At 45.6% G+C, this 13,174-nt stretch overlaps 1 protein-coding gene across 1 annotated transcript in view; it reads left to right on the top strand.

Annotated features, from left to right (window-relative positions):
* ppp4r2a (protein phosphatase 4, regulatory subunit 2a) overlaps positions 1-13,174 on the top strand; it is a 92,424-nt gene that overhangs the window by 67,903 nt on the left and 11,347 nt on the right. Inside the window, exons 4-7 of the mRNA XM_072472231.1 lie at positions 3,189-3,282; positions 4,615-4,652; positions 4,755-4,832; positions 11,652-11,792. Coding sequence (XP_072328332.1) covers positions 3,189-3,282; positions 4,615-4,652; positions 4,755-4,832; positions 11,652-11,792 — 351 coding nt within the window. The remainder of the gene's footprint in view (positions 1-3,188; positions 3,283-4,614; positions 4,653-4,754; positions 4,833-11,651; positions 11,793-13,174) is intronic.

Genomic DNA, 13,174 nt, shown 5'->3' with positions numbered 1-13,174 from the left:
CAAACTGGAAACTGCATACAAAACGGCTTGATCCATATTACCCATGAATTATGTGAAAAGAAAGGGGCTTGCATTTTTGCAGCACTTTTCATGACCATTGGCTGACAGCCAATGAAGAATTGAAGCATATTTACTTGTACTGTTGGAAATCCAGTAGTCATTTGACATAAAACTAATTATGCCCTTGAGGGAAAGGTAATGATGAAAAGAGGGAAAAATGGCAAATGGTCATGGATGCCAATTACCTACTTTATTTTTTTGATTTGAACATTTTGATTTATTTTAGTGATCCTTTTTAGCGAAGGTGGAATTTGAGCCAGTCAGGATGCTTTGTGCTCTACAGATATGTTCCAATGACAAAAAACAAAACTTTCTATAAATATAGACTGAGGCACTTTAATAGAATCAGTGTTCCACAGTGATTTACTCTTCGCCAAAATAGATGAATACTGTAATAACCTTTCCAGCGCTCGTCTCGAATTAAATGTACAAATGTTTCAGAAATGGTTGCACTTCAAATTACTCCTATTTTCAAAGCAATATTTTGATAACTTTCATACATCTGTTAAACACTTTCTAAAATAGCATTTAGTGTTTTGACTGTTTTCCAAAATGGGTTATTTTTATAACCGTTATTCTTTCAAATTTAGTTGGTAGCACTGGGTTCTGAGTCAGTCGGTTGTGGGTTCAAGTCCCACTGCAGAGATTCTAGTGGAGAAAAGTCTAGGCCTGACCCCAGTGCAGTACTGAGAGAGGTGAGGTGTCCAATTAAGGCCCTGTCAGCCTCCTCTAGTGGACATTTGAACCGTCGTAGCACTATTTTGAAGAAGAACAAAAGTTGTCCTGGACAGCATTATCCCTCAATCAAGATAATTTCTAAACTAAAATTACTGCTGTTTGCTGGATCTACAAATCACAAATTGACTGCTACATATGCTATGTTACAACACTGACTATACTTGGTCGTTAAGTGCTTCAGGATGTCCTCCGGTTGTGAAAGCCGGCATATTAAAGCAGGGACTTTTCTCTTCCTAATTTAGTGGAAACCTTGCAGTCCATTGAAGCACTTCTGCCTTTTCCTGTTTGTGTGAATTTCTTTCTGCTGCTTGAAATAAATTTGAATTATATCAGCCCCTTTCTCAGTTGCAGATTTCAAAATCAGTGGAATTTTATCCCTGGACCATTTAAATAGTTGCAAATATTGACTAATTCAGCCATGTAGGGATTCTATTCTGTGATCTGATGAGTCCCTGCCACTTTTCTTGAGGTGTAAAAATATATTTCTTGGGCAAGTGTGGATATTCTAATGGGCAACATAACACCTAAGGGCAATTTATCTGTGGAAAATTGAAGTTAACCCCATTTTAAAACCAGTTTTGTTTGTGTATTTTTCTTGGGAGGTTTGTCAAACTGTGATTTAGTGACAATCTTATGTACCAATAGGTTGTTTCCCAACAAAATTCTCTCAAAACTGTAGGTTCTCAAGAGTTTAAATGCCTTGAGAAAACAATCTTGTAACTATTCTGTGCCTTTCATGTCAAGAAGATCTACAGAGCCCTTCTCAGCCACTGGGTTACTTTTAAAATGTTATCGCTGTTTTAATATTAGTGAAGTGGTCAGTAAAGGAAGGTCTCACAAACAGTAATAAGATGAAAGAATTAATTTATTTTATGTGATGATGGTTGAGAGAGAAATATTGACCAGGATTCAGGGGGAGCTTATGACAAATCCTAATTACGTACGTCCTCACACAAATCTGTGGTAGCATTCCTGAAAATCGTGACTTTAAGTGAAACAACTTAAGTTAGAATTGGGACCCTTCAGACATGTCTTGCCCCAAAAAACCAATGTACAAGTTGAAATACTGAACTGCGAGTGTAGCCCGGTGAATCCCTAGCTGGAATAAAATGCAAACTAAAATAAATTATTGAATTTTACAGAAATATTGTATAAATTAGATTCTTTCCCTCCCTCCCTTACCTTTCCCAAGCCGTGCTTCTCCCTCAGCTTTCCCTCAGTGCCTCCTCCCTCCTTCCCCTCAGTGCCCCCTCCCTCCTTTCTCTCAGTGTCCCCTCCCTCCTTTCTCTGTGTCCCCTCCCTCCTTTCCCTCAGTGCCACCCCCCTCCCTCCTTTCCCTCAGTGCCGCTCCCCTCCCTCCTTTCCCTCAGTGCCGTCCCCCTCCCTCCTTTCCCTCAGTGCCGTCCCCCTCCCTCCTTTCCCTCAGTGCCGTCCCCCTCCCTCCTTTCCCTCAGGGCCGTCCCCCTCCGTCCTTTCCCTCAGTGCCGTCCCCCTCCCTCCTTTCCCTCAGTGCCATCCCCCTCCCTCCTTTCCCTCAGTGCCGCCCCCCCTCCCTCCTTTCCCTCAGTGCCGCCCCCCTCCCTCCTTTCCCTCAGTGCCGTCCCCCTCCCTCCTGTCCCTCAGTGCCGTCCCCCTCCGTCCTTTCCCTCAGTGCCGTCCCCCTCCGTCCTTTCCCTCAGTGCCGTCCCCCTCCCTCCTTTCCCTCAGTGCCATCCCCCTCCCTCCTTTCCCTCAGTGCCATCCCCCTCCCTCCTTTCCCTCAGTGCCGCCCCCCTCCCTCCTTTCCCTCAGTGCCGCCCCCCTCCCTCCTTTCCCTCAGTGCCGCCCCCCTCCCTCCTTTCCCTCAGTGCCATCCCCCTCCCTCCTTTCCCTCAGTGCCATCCCCCTCCCTCCTTTCCCTCAGTGCCGTCCCCCTCCCTCCTTTCCCTCAGTGCCGTCCCCCTCCCTCCTTTCCCTCAGTGCTGCCCTCCTTTCCCTCAGTGCCGTCCCCCTCCCTCCTTTCCCTCAGTGCCGTCCCCCTCCCTCCTTCAGTGCCGGCCCCCTCCCTTGTTTCCCTCAGTGCCGTCCCCCTCCCTCCAGCTGATCGAAGTAGCGGCCCCTTTTATATCTTATAAACGAGATTCTGAATCCATAACTATTTAACTCTGAAGTGATTGTGCTACCTGTGAGACGAGCTGAAATTGATCGTTAATATGTGATTAATCACTGAATAGCTCCACTAATCCCGTTTATATTTTTGTGAAATATTAAATAATTCAATCATGTTTCCACACAATTTTAAAATGTTACTCTGTTTTGAAAATCCCTGCTGCAACTCCTGAACATGTCTTTTACTCCCATCTCTTTTTGTTGTATGTTCTGGTTAATACATAACTTGTTTGTGTCTGCAGTATTCCCTTCACTATCCAGCGTTTATGTGAGCTGCTTACAGATCCTAAGAAGAATTACACTGGGACAGACAAATTTCTCAGGGGAGTTGAAAAGGTAACCAAAAATCTACAGTCATTGGTCTACTATCTATCCTTTTGATCACTAAACCTGGGTTTTACCAGTTGAAGTTCTTGTCAGGTTATCAAAAGATTCAGGATGGTAATAAGTGAAGTAACATCCATGAGGCTTCAAATAAGAGTTCTGTTTCTTCCATGTTGTTCTTACCCCAACCATCTTCAGACAACTATGTTTATTCTTCAGGGGTTTATCTCTTTATTTTAATTTGATTGTCTTGTTGGTTCAGTTAGCATTGTCATCACTCAGAGGTTATCTTTTATGTTACCAGGTATGCAGCAAGTACAAATGCTTGCACTTGGATTCCAGCTCTGCTGAGTGTAGAAACTGAGGGTTTATCGCCAAATCTGAAATAATAAGATTAGAAAGTAAATACTCCACTGGTTTCCTTTCAAAGAAATATGGCCTTTTGCCCCCAGAAGAAGCTACCCAGAACCAGCATTTTTTTTTTAGCTTTTTATTTAAAAAAAAAGGCTAAACAAGGTTGTTTTGTGCTGGCAGTGATGGTTTTGAAATTCTCAAAACATAGAATCAGCAGTGAACCATTCAGTCCCTTCTAACTTGCCTCATATTTATTTGCAAACTTGCATGTTTAAGTTGTACTTCATCAAAGTCATGAACATATATCTATGGTGAAAAAATGAGGTCCCAGTAAAGATTGCTGGGGAACACTATTTTCTATGTTCCCTTCAACTATACACGGTACCTCCCAAATAATTATTGACCCATGTTACAGAATCATCTCCAGTGTCCCAGTAAAGATTGCTGGGGAACATTATTTTCTATGTTTCCTTCAGCTATACACTGTACCTCCCAAATAAGTATTGACCCATGTTACAGAATCATCTCCAACGTCATGCATTTTCACTTGTACAATCTTTTCTGCAGAACTTTATCAAATGCCTTATATGAACACTCCCCTTTCCATCAATTGGTTGTTCTCCTCCAATCCAATTGGAGTGGTTGATTGCTAGCTGTATCTATCCTGTTGTCAAATGACAGTTTAAAAGATTTTCTTCCATTGTTTTCTATGATACTCCCTACCTCGTCAATGAATGTGATTGTGGCCCATTGCCTCCTCCTCACTCCTTTTTAGCTAATTGTGAGGGGTATCAGAACAAAGCTGGGTATTTGGGGGATAACTTGGAGAGAAATCTTCCATCATGAGTGCCATTGATCTCAATTATAATAGCTGGGAAAGACAGGAGCTCATTATCTCTGAGACCTTGTTGAAATGTTTCACAGTTAATGATTTTAGATGCAAATATTTATTTTCTTCTGGTCTCATGTACTCTTTTTGTAAATTTACAGAATGTTATGGTTGTCAGCTGTGTGTATCCCTCTACAGAGTAAGTAAAAAGCAAACTTCAATACTTTATGGTGCATGCTTTTTACCTCAAGAATTGTTTAATATTTCAAAGATTTAAAATTTCTGTGTTTTTTTTAGGAAGTATAACTTTTGGCTCAAATAGTTTGAATCGAGTGAATGGTATCATGTTATCAGGAAGCCACACTAGTTATACAGACAGGTGAGCTGTTGTCTTAATATTTTTGTGATGTTGTCAATTGTTTCTAAGGGATTGACTTTTTTAAATTCCCTTTGCTGAAATGGTAGGTGGTCTAGGCTGAAAACAACCAGTGGCGTTTCATGATACCTTTCGTTAAAAACATGCTTATGACTTCCGGTGGCGGCCATGGAGGAGTAGGTCGCACATTCGATAGCTCCCGCCTGAATCGGACTTTCAGATCTTTTTTTCCCGGATTTTTGTGGACTTTATGAAATAAATCGGTGGAGTTAGCATCAGTAAGGAGGATTTCCCCCCCGGTGTATGGATAGCTGGACCAGAAGTGGCCGTGTGAAACTAATTAGTCTGGATAGAGGGAAGCGAGGGGAGCTGGCAGAGCGGCGAAGCATGGCAGATGGCAAGGACCAGGGAGCGGCGGCTCACTGGCCAAAGGAACAACAGATGGAGTTTTTCAAGAGTTGCTTCGCCGAGCTAAATAGGGATACGCTTGACCCAGTGAAAGCATCGATCGACCAAATGGTCGTGACTAAGGCAGTCCAGGGGAAAGCCATCCAGTAGATCGAATTAAAACTCTCCAACCAAGAGGACGAGATAACTGTGCTGGAGCATAAGGTGGAGGTGCTGGAGGACCGCCACATGCAGATGCAGGAGAAGCTGGAGGAGCTGGAGAACAGAACCAGGAGGCAGAATTTAAGGATCGTTGGCCTTCCTGAAGGTATTGAAGGATCAGATGCGGGAGCGTATGTGGCGAGTATGCTGGAGTCGTTGATGGGAGTGGGGCTTTCCGTCAACCCCTGGAGCTGGATGGAGCCCACAGAGCCCTCGCAAGGAAACCAAAGCGAATGACCCGCCAAGGGCATGGTGGTCCGTTTCCACCGATTTTCAGACCAGGAGCGCGTCCTGCGATGGGCCAAGAAGGAACGGAACAGCAAGTGGGAGAATAATAAGGTGCGCATCTATCAGGACCTGCGTGCGGAGCTGGCCAAGAGACGTGCGTGGTTCAACCGGGCAAAGGTGACCCTCTTTAAGAAGGGGGTGAAGTTTGGGGTGTTATACCCAGCGAGACTGTGGGTAACGCACGTGGACCGACACTATTATTTTGAGTCGTCAGATGATGTTTGGACATTTATTAAAGAGAAGTTGGACTCGAGAAGAGATACTTAATGCTTCGAAGATGGGAGGAGGCGGCGGTCTGTACTTGTGTTCTGTTTTAAATAAGATTGTGGGGCGCTTTGTTTAGAAGATGGTTGATATGGGGGGGGGGGGGCCTGAAGCCAGCACTACGCTTCGGGGGACTGGGTTCTGTTTTAAGTGTGTGTGTGTGTGTGTGTGTGTGTGTTCGGCTTTATGGTTATGCTAATGGCTTTTGGCGAGCTGATGTTTACTTACTGGGGAATATGATCTTGTAAATAGTTTTTTTCTATGTGGGGAGAGGGGCCCGAACAATAGGGCGATAGTCTGACCGGCACCAGGGGCGGAGGCTATCGGGGTCAGCATGGATCAGCTGACTCTCAGGAGCGTGGTGGGGGGTGACTTAGTGTTGAGTTGGTGTTTGATTTGGGAGATTAGGTTTTTGGTGTTGGGGGAGGGGGGGGGGGGGGGTGGCTGGTGGCTGCTCTACGGGCAAGGGAGAAATTGTCTTCAGGGAATAAAGGGAGGGTCGGGGGTGGATGCTGCTTGAAGGGGTGCCCGGGGAAGCGGGGGGGCACGGGCTCGGGGCTTGCCAAGAAAGGGGGATGGCTAGTCGGCGGGGGGGGGTGGGGGGGTGTGCTACCCCCTGTCCAGGCTGATTACTTGAAACGTGAGAGGTCTGAATGGGCCAGTGAAGAGAGCACGTGTGCTCATGCATTTAACGGGACTAAAGGCAGACGTGGCAATGCTCCAGGAGACACATCTGAAGGTCACAGACCAGATGAGATTAAGGAAGGGTTGGGTGGGTCAGGTGTTCCACTCAGGGCTGGACTAGAAGACGAGGGGGGTAGGAATTCTGATCAGCAAGCGAGTGGCATTTGAGGCTGGGAGAATAGTGGCTGATAAAGGGGGTAGGTATATCGTGGTGAGTGGGAAGTTGGAGAGGGTCCGAGTGGTGCTCGTGAATGTCTGCGCCCCAAACTGGGACGATGTGGATTTTATGAGGCGTGTGTTCGGCAAAATCCCAGATCTGGAGTCACACTACTTGGTCATGGGAGGGGATTTTACTACGGTCATTGAACCTGAATTGGATCGCTGAAAATCCAGGACAGGGAAGAGGCTGGCGGCGGCAAAGGAGCTAAAGGGCTTCATGGAACAGATGGGGGGCGTAAACCCCTGGAGGTTTACATGGCCGAGGGTAAAGGAGTTTTCCTCCTCCCACGTCCACAAAGTTTATTCCCGAATTGTTTTTTTGTTCTAGGCAGGGCGTTGATCCCAAAGGTGACGGGGACGGAATACTCGGCGATTACAGTCTCGGATCATGCCCTGCACTGGGTATATTTGCGGCTTGGGGAGGAGAGAGGGCAGCGTCCGCTGTGGGGACTCGACGTGGGGTTGTTAGCGGACGAGGTGGTTTGCGGGCGGGTGAATAAGAGTATCCAGAGCTATTTGGAAACAAACGACACGGGAGAGGTTTCGGCAGCGACGGTCTGGGAAGCCCTGAAGGCAGTTATTAGAGGGGAACTTATATCGATCCGGTCCCATAGAGAAAAGAGGGAAAGGGGTGGAGAGGGAGAGATTGGTGGAGGAGTTACTCCGGGTGGATAGGAAATATGCGGAGGCCCCGGACGCGGGACTCCTGAGGGAGCGGCGCAAGCTTCAGGTGGAGTTATTATTGTTGACCACGGGGAAAGCGGTAGAACAGTTGAGGAAGGCTAGGGGTGTGGTGTATGAATATGGGGAGAAGGCGAGCAGGATGCTGGCACACCAACTTAGGAAGAGAGAGGTGGCCAGGGACATTGTGGGAGTAAAGAATAAAGAGGGCAACTTGGTCTCAGACCCGGAGGGGGTGAATGAAGTTTTTAAAGAATTCTACAACAAACTATATATGAGTCGGAACCCCCGGCGGGTGCGGAAGGGATGAGGCAATTTCTGGACCAGTTGATGTTCCCGAGGGTGGAGGAGGGGCTGGTGGAGGGGCTGCGGGCACCGATCGAGATAGAAGAAATTATTAAGGGGCTGGAGGGCATGCAGTCGGGCAAAGCTCTGGGGCCGGATGGCTTCCCGGTGGAAATTTTAAAAAACATTTCAGAGGTGTTGAGCCCACTATTGATGAGGACCTTTAATGAGGAGAGAGAGAAGGGAATCCTCCCCCCTGCAATGTCACAGGCCTCAACCTCACTCATTCTGAAACAGGAAAAGGACCCTGAACAGTGTGGGTCTTACAGGCCAATCCCTTGCTAAATGTGGATGCCAAGCTATTGGCTAAGGTCTTGGCCACAAGGATAGAGGATTGTGTCCCGGAGGTGATAGGGGAAGACCAGACGGGATTAGTTAAGGGCAGGCAACTTAATGCTAATGTGCGGAGGGTTTTAAATATTGTTAAGATGCCCTCGGAAGGGAAGGAAACGGAGGTTGTGGCAGCGATGGATGCAGAGAAAGCTTTTGATCGGGTGGAGTGGGAGTACCAGCGGGAGGCACTGGATAGGTTTGGGGTTTGGTGAGGGCTTTATCCAGTGGATGCGATTGCTGTACCAGGCGCCTGTGGCAAGTGTGCGCATGAACTGGCTTAGGTCGGAGTATTTTAAATTGCACCGGGGTACGAGGCAAGGGTGTCCCCTTTCCCCGTAAATTTTTGCTCTAGCCATTGAGCCGCTGGCCATCGCGCTGAGAGCTTCAAGGAACTGGCAGAGGCTGGTCCGGGGGGGGGGGGGGGGGGGTGGAGCATCGGGTTTCGCTCTATGCGGATGATCTCCTCCTGTATATTTCGGACCCACTGGAGGGGGTGGGGGCTGTCATGCAGATCTTAAGGGAATTTGGCAGTTTCTCGGGGTATAAATTGTACGTGGTGAAGAGCGAGCTGTTTGTGATCCAGGCTAAAGGGCAGGAGAAGAGACTGAGGGAGCTGCCGCTGAGGAGGGTAGAGAAGAGCTTTCGTTACCTGGGAATACAGGTGGCCCGGAAGTGGGATTTGTTATAAGCTTAATCTGACCCGGCTGGTGGAACAAATGGAAGGGGACTTTAAACGATGGGACATGCTCCCGTTGTCACTGGCGGGGAGGGTACAGAACGTGAAAATGATGGTCCCCCCCCCAGGTTCTTACTGGTATTCCAGTGCCTTCCCATCTCCATTCCTAAGGCCTTTTTCAAGCGGCATAATAAGATCATCTCGGGATTTGTGTGGGCGAACAAGACCCCGCGGGTGAAGAGAGTGCTGCTGGAATGCAGTTGGGGGGAGGGTGGGCTGGCGTTGCCGAACTTTTGTAACTACTACTGGGCGGCCAACATTGCCATGATCAGGTAGTGGGTATTGAGGGAGGGGTCGGCATGGGAACGGTTGGAGACAGCGTCAGGCAAAGGCATCAGTTTGGGAGCGCTGGTAGCGGCGCCTCTGCCGTTCTCGCCGGCCCGCTACTCCACAAGTCTGGTGTTGCTGGCGACACTGAAGATCTGGGGGCAGTGGAGGAGACACAAGAGGGTGGAGGGAGCATCGGCCTGGACCCCGGTATGTAATAACCACAGGTTCCTGCCGGGTAGGATGGACGGCGGGTTCCAGAGCTGGCAGAGGGCGGGTATTAGAAGGATGGGTGACCTGTTTATAGATGGGAGCTTTCCCAGCCTGCAGGCGCTGGAGGACAAGTTTAAATTACCGCCAGGGAACAGCTTTAGGTATTTACAAGTGCGAACCTTCCTGAGGAAGCAGGTGGTGGCCTTCCTGCTGCTGCCGCCACGGGGGTTACAGGATAGAGTAGTGTCTGGTATCTGGGTGGGGGAGGGGAATTGTCGGATATCTACCAGGAGCTGTTGGAGGAGGAGGAAACCCCGGTGGAGAAGCTTAAAGGCAAGTGGGAGGAGGAGTTAGGAGGGGAATTGGAGCAGGGATTATGGGCAGAAGCCCTAAGTAGGGTCAATTCCTCCTCATTATGTGCCAGGCTCAGTCTCATACAGTTTAAAGTGGTTCACCGGGCACACATGCCGGCGGCGAGGATGAGCCAAGTTTTTCGGGGTAGAAGACAGATGTGGGAGGTGTGCGGGGAGCCCAGCAAACCATGTCCATATGTTTTGGGCATGCCCGAAACTTGAGGAGTTCTGGCAGGGGTTTGCCAGGGCAATGTACAAGGTGCTGGGAACACAGGTGGTGCCAAGTCCAGAGGTGGCGATCTTTGGAGTGTCGGAAGACCAGGGAGTGAAAGAGGCCGAGTTCTGGCCTTTGCCTCCCTGGTAGCCCGGAGACGGATCCTGTTATTGTGGAGGGACTCGAAGCCCCCGAGTGTAGAGACCTGGGTCAGTGACATGGCTGGGTTTCTCAGCCTTGAGAAAATAAAGTTTGCCTTTAGAGGATCAATGTTAAGGTTCTCCCGGAGGTCGTCGTCGACTTTCTTGGGGAAATTTAATTGAAAATGTCGGCAGTAGCAGCTTTCCGAGGGAGGGGGGTTAGTGTTGTGTTTGTTTGTTCTTTGTTATTTTTGGTGGTCTGTGAAGACCGAGCTGTTCGGGAAATTTGCACTATGTTAATGATTAATGCCTGTTGTTCTTTTTCTGTTTTTGTTATAAAATTTTACAAATATTTCAATAAAAATATTTATATTTAAAAAAAACATGCTTACGAGGCCACCAGGGTGTGAAATGCTGACTTTGCTCCAATGTGGCAGAAATGATAGTTGTAGCCTATAGCTCCAAATTAACTCAAGTTATTGTCTCCTATTTGAATTACAAATTGAACTTTACACTTTTTATCGATTACTTGAATATTTAAATTCAATGCTTTGGGAATAGCTGTAACATTTTATATCTTACTGTACAATTATATCTCTTAAATTCCATTTTTTTCAGTTTAATAACTGTTGAGAGATTTGTGAAAAGTGCCTTTCTGGTTGCCCAATTACAGTTAGACTCTTGTGGACACTCGACATTTAAGCTGTTACTGAACAGGAAATTGGGATGAACTTAATTCACACTTGTGGGCCTTTCCTGTGCACTTCTATGTGCTTGTATCAACCGAAAGATAGAAACTTAGAAGAAGGAGGAAAGGAACTGTGAGCAAACTAAAACAGCAGTGAATGTTTGAGACATCATGTAATTTTCAGTGAGAGTAGTGAAATGCAAGAATGGAACAGACATGGGAGTGAAATGTAAATGGTTTTAGCATTGAAAAGCTCTCATTTGTATCTGAAAATCTGATCTCATAATGCCAGTGACAACTCAACATTATGCAGGTGTTGTGTCATGCCATGGGTTAATCCTTGAAGTGAAATTTGCATTGTTCCTCGAACTGAACCTAAAAATAAGTTGCATATGTTAAATAGGTTTTAATTTCCTTTGTGCAATGGGGTTTAGATTTAGTCACATAGTAAGTGATGTAATATGTTAGTGCTGCATGAAATTCCAAGAAGAAAATCAAAATATTGGCCTTCTAGTGGTAACTCAGCTCGGTCTGGTACATGGCACTTTTAAATGAAAAGCAGAAGTAACTGGATTCAACTTTTCTTTAGCTTGCTACTGAATTTGGAGCATAATTTAGTTGTGTACACAAAGAAATTTGGTGAAATGGCTCAAAGTTGCTTTGATAATTCAGAATTTGCACTGAAAATTCAATGTGCAATTACTTTGTATGACTGGATCATATGACTAGTGTGTTTATCTTGTGTAGTTCGGCAAAATCTAAGTTTGGGGTACTTACTTTTCTTTCAGATCTAATATAAATGGCCCTGGCACTCCAAGACCTCTGAGTCGATCAAAGGTTTTGTTATCAAGCTCTTTAACAACTAATGGTTTGCCGGACAGCTTTGATAGAGAAATAAATGTGCAACCAACGGAAGACAAATCACACAGGTATATTTATCAAACCTTTGGACGGATTGGTAACCTTTATTAAAACACTGAAAATTCACTGCAGTACGTTGTAGCTGCAGAAGTTCTTTACATTATGGAGGACCAATGTAAATGATTAATTTCTGTTGGAAACAGTAATTGAATGTTCTAGTTGAAATAAAAATGTGATTTGTGTTGCTGAACCAGATGTGAGAATAGAACCAGTTAAAAGTGTAGCTCTGTGTATTCAGTATAAAAATGGGTTAGCTAATGCCTACATCAAATCTCTCATTTTAAAAAATGCCACCTATTTCATCTACTATTTTCCTTTCCGATAACAATCTGCTTATTATGTAGATAATACCATTATGGACATTTTGAGGCCATGAATTTGCACTTCAGAATTACATGTGTATTTTATGATTGCTTACTTTTTACCTCAGGCCTACAGTCCACCAACTTGCTGAAAGTTGGTATTGTGCTCTTTATTATATTGATAGTCCTATAATGAAATATTAGCTACTCGCGGTAAACAACTTTCTGTGTCAACTTAGATTTTTTTTTCTTTGATGCCCATTGCAATTTAACTAGTTTCAGATCAATCTGTTTTAATTTTTCTGTGACATTGGAGTATGGTAAATAGAATATTTTCTTTGCTGAGGAATATGTGGATTCTGTTTGAAACTGACAGTGTAGTGTACTTTATCTTAAATTTGTTATTTTTGACTTGATGCAAAATAGCATTTTACATGAAGTACACCGCTATTTCAAAAATGAATGTAGTTGCCCATTTTTGATCCTTCAATGTTTATGGGTCTGCTCAAAATATATCTGTGTATGTCTTGCAGCTAGTATATTTACTGTATTAATATTATACCTACAGCTAATTGACTCATATTTCGAAGAGAAAGGAATACTTGCATTTACATAGTGTCTTTATGACCACAGGGCACCAAAAACATACTTTTGAAGTGTAGTCATTGTTGCCGAGTAGGAAATGCAGCAGCCAGTTTGAGCACAGCAAACTCCCGCTAACAAAAGTGCAATAATGACCAGATATCAACTTTCTCATGATTTGACCAATAAATATTGTCCAGGCCGCCAAGAATAAAAACTGCTCTTTTTCAAAATCGTGCAATGTGATTTATGGCCACCTGAGAGCTGTGGACTCACTGTTTAATGCATCATCCTAAAGAATGCACCTCTTTTTTGACAGTGGAGCACTTCCATAATACTGCACTGGAGTGTTTTTGCTTGATTGTTATGCTCCAGTCTCTGGAATGAGATTGAAATCCATTACCTTCCGACTCGTGTGAGCATGCTACCAACTGAGCTATGGCTGAGACTGAAATGACATCTAAAGCAACAGCCCCAATCGGCCAATGAACATAGTGATTCACTGC

This window comes from Scyliorhinus torazame, chromosome 13 (genome assembly GCF_047496885.1).
Source record: "Scyliorhinus torazame isolate Kashiwa2021f chromosome 13, sScyTor2.1, whole genome shotgun sequence".
Classification (NCBI taxonomy): domain Eukaryota; kingdom Metazoa; phylum Chordata; class Chondrichthyes; order Carcharhiniformes; family Scyliorhinidae; genus Scyliorhinus; species Scyliorhinus torazame.
Note: the sequence above shows the minus strand (reverse complement) of the source record. Positions and strands in the feature narration are given on the sequence as shown.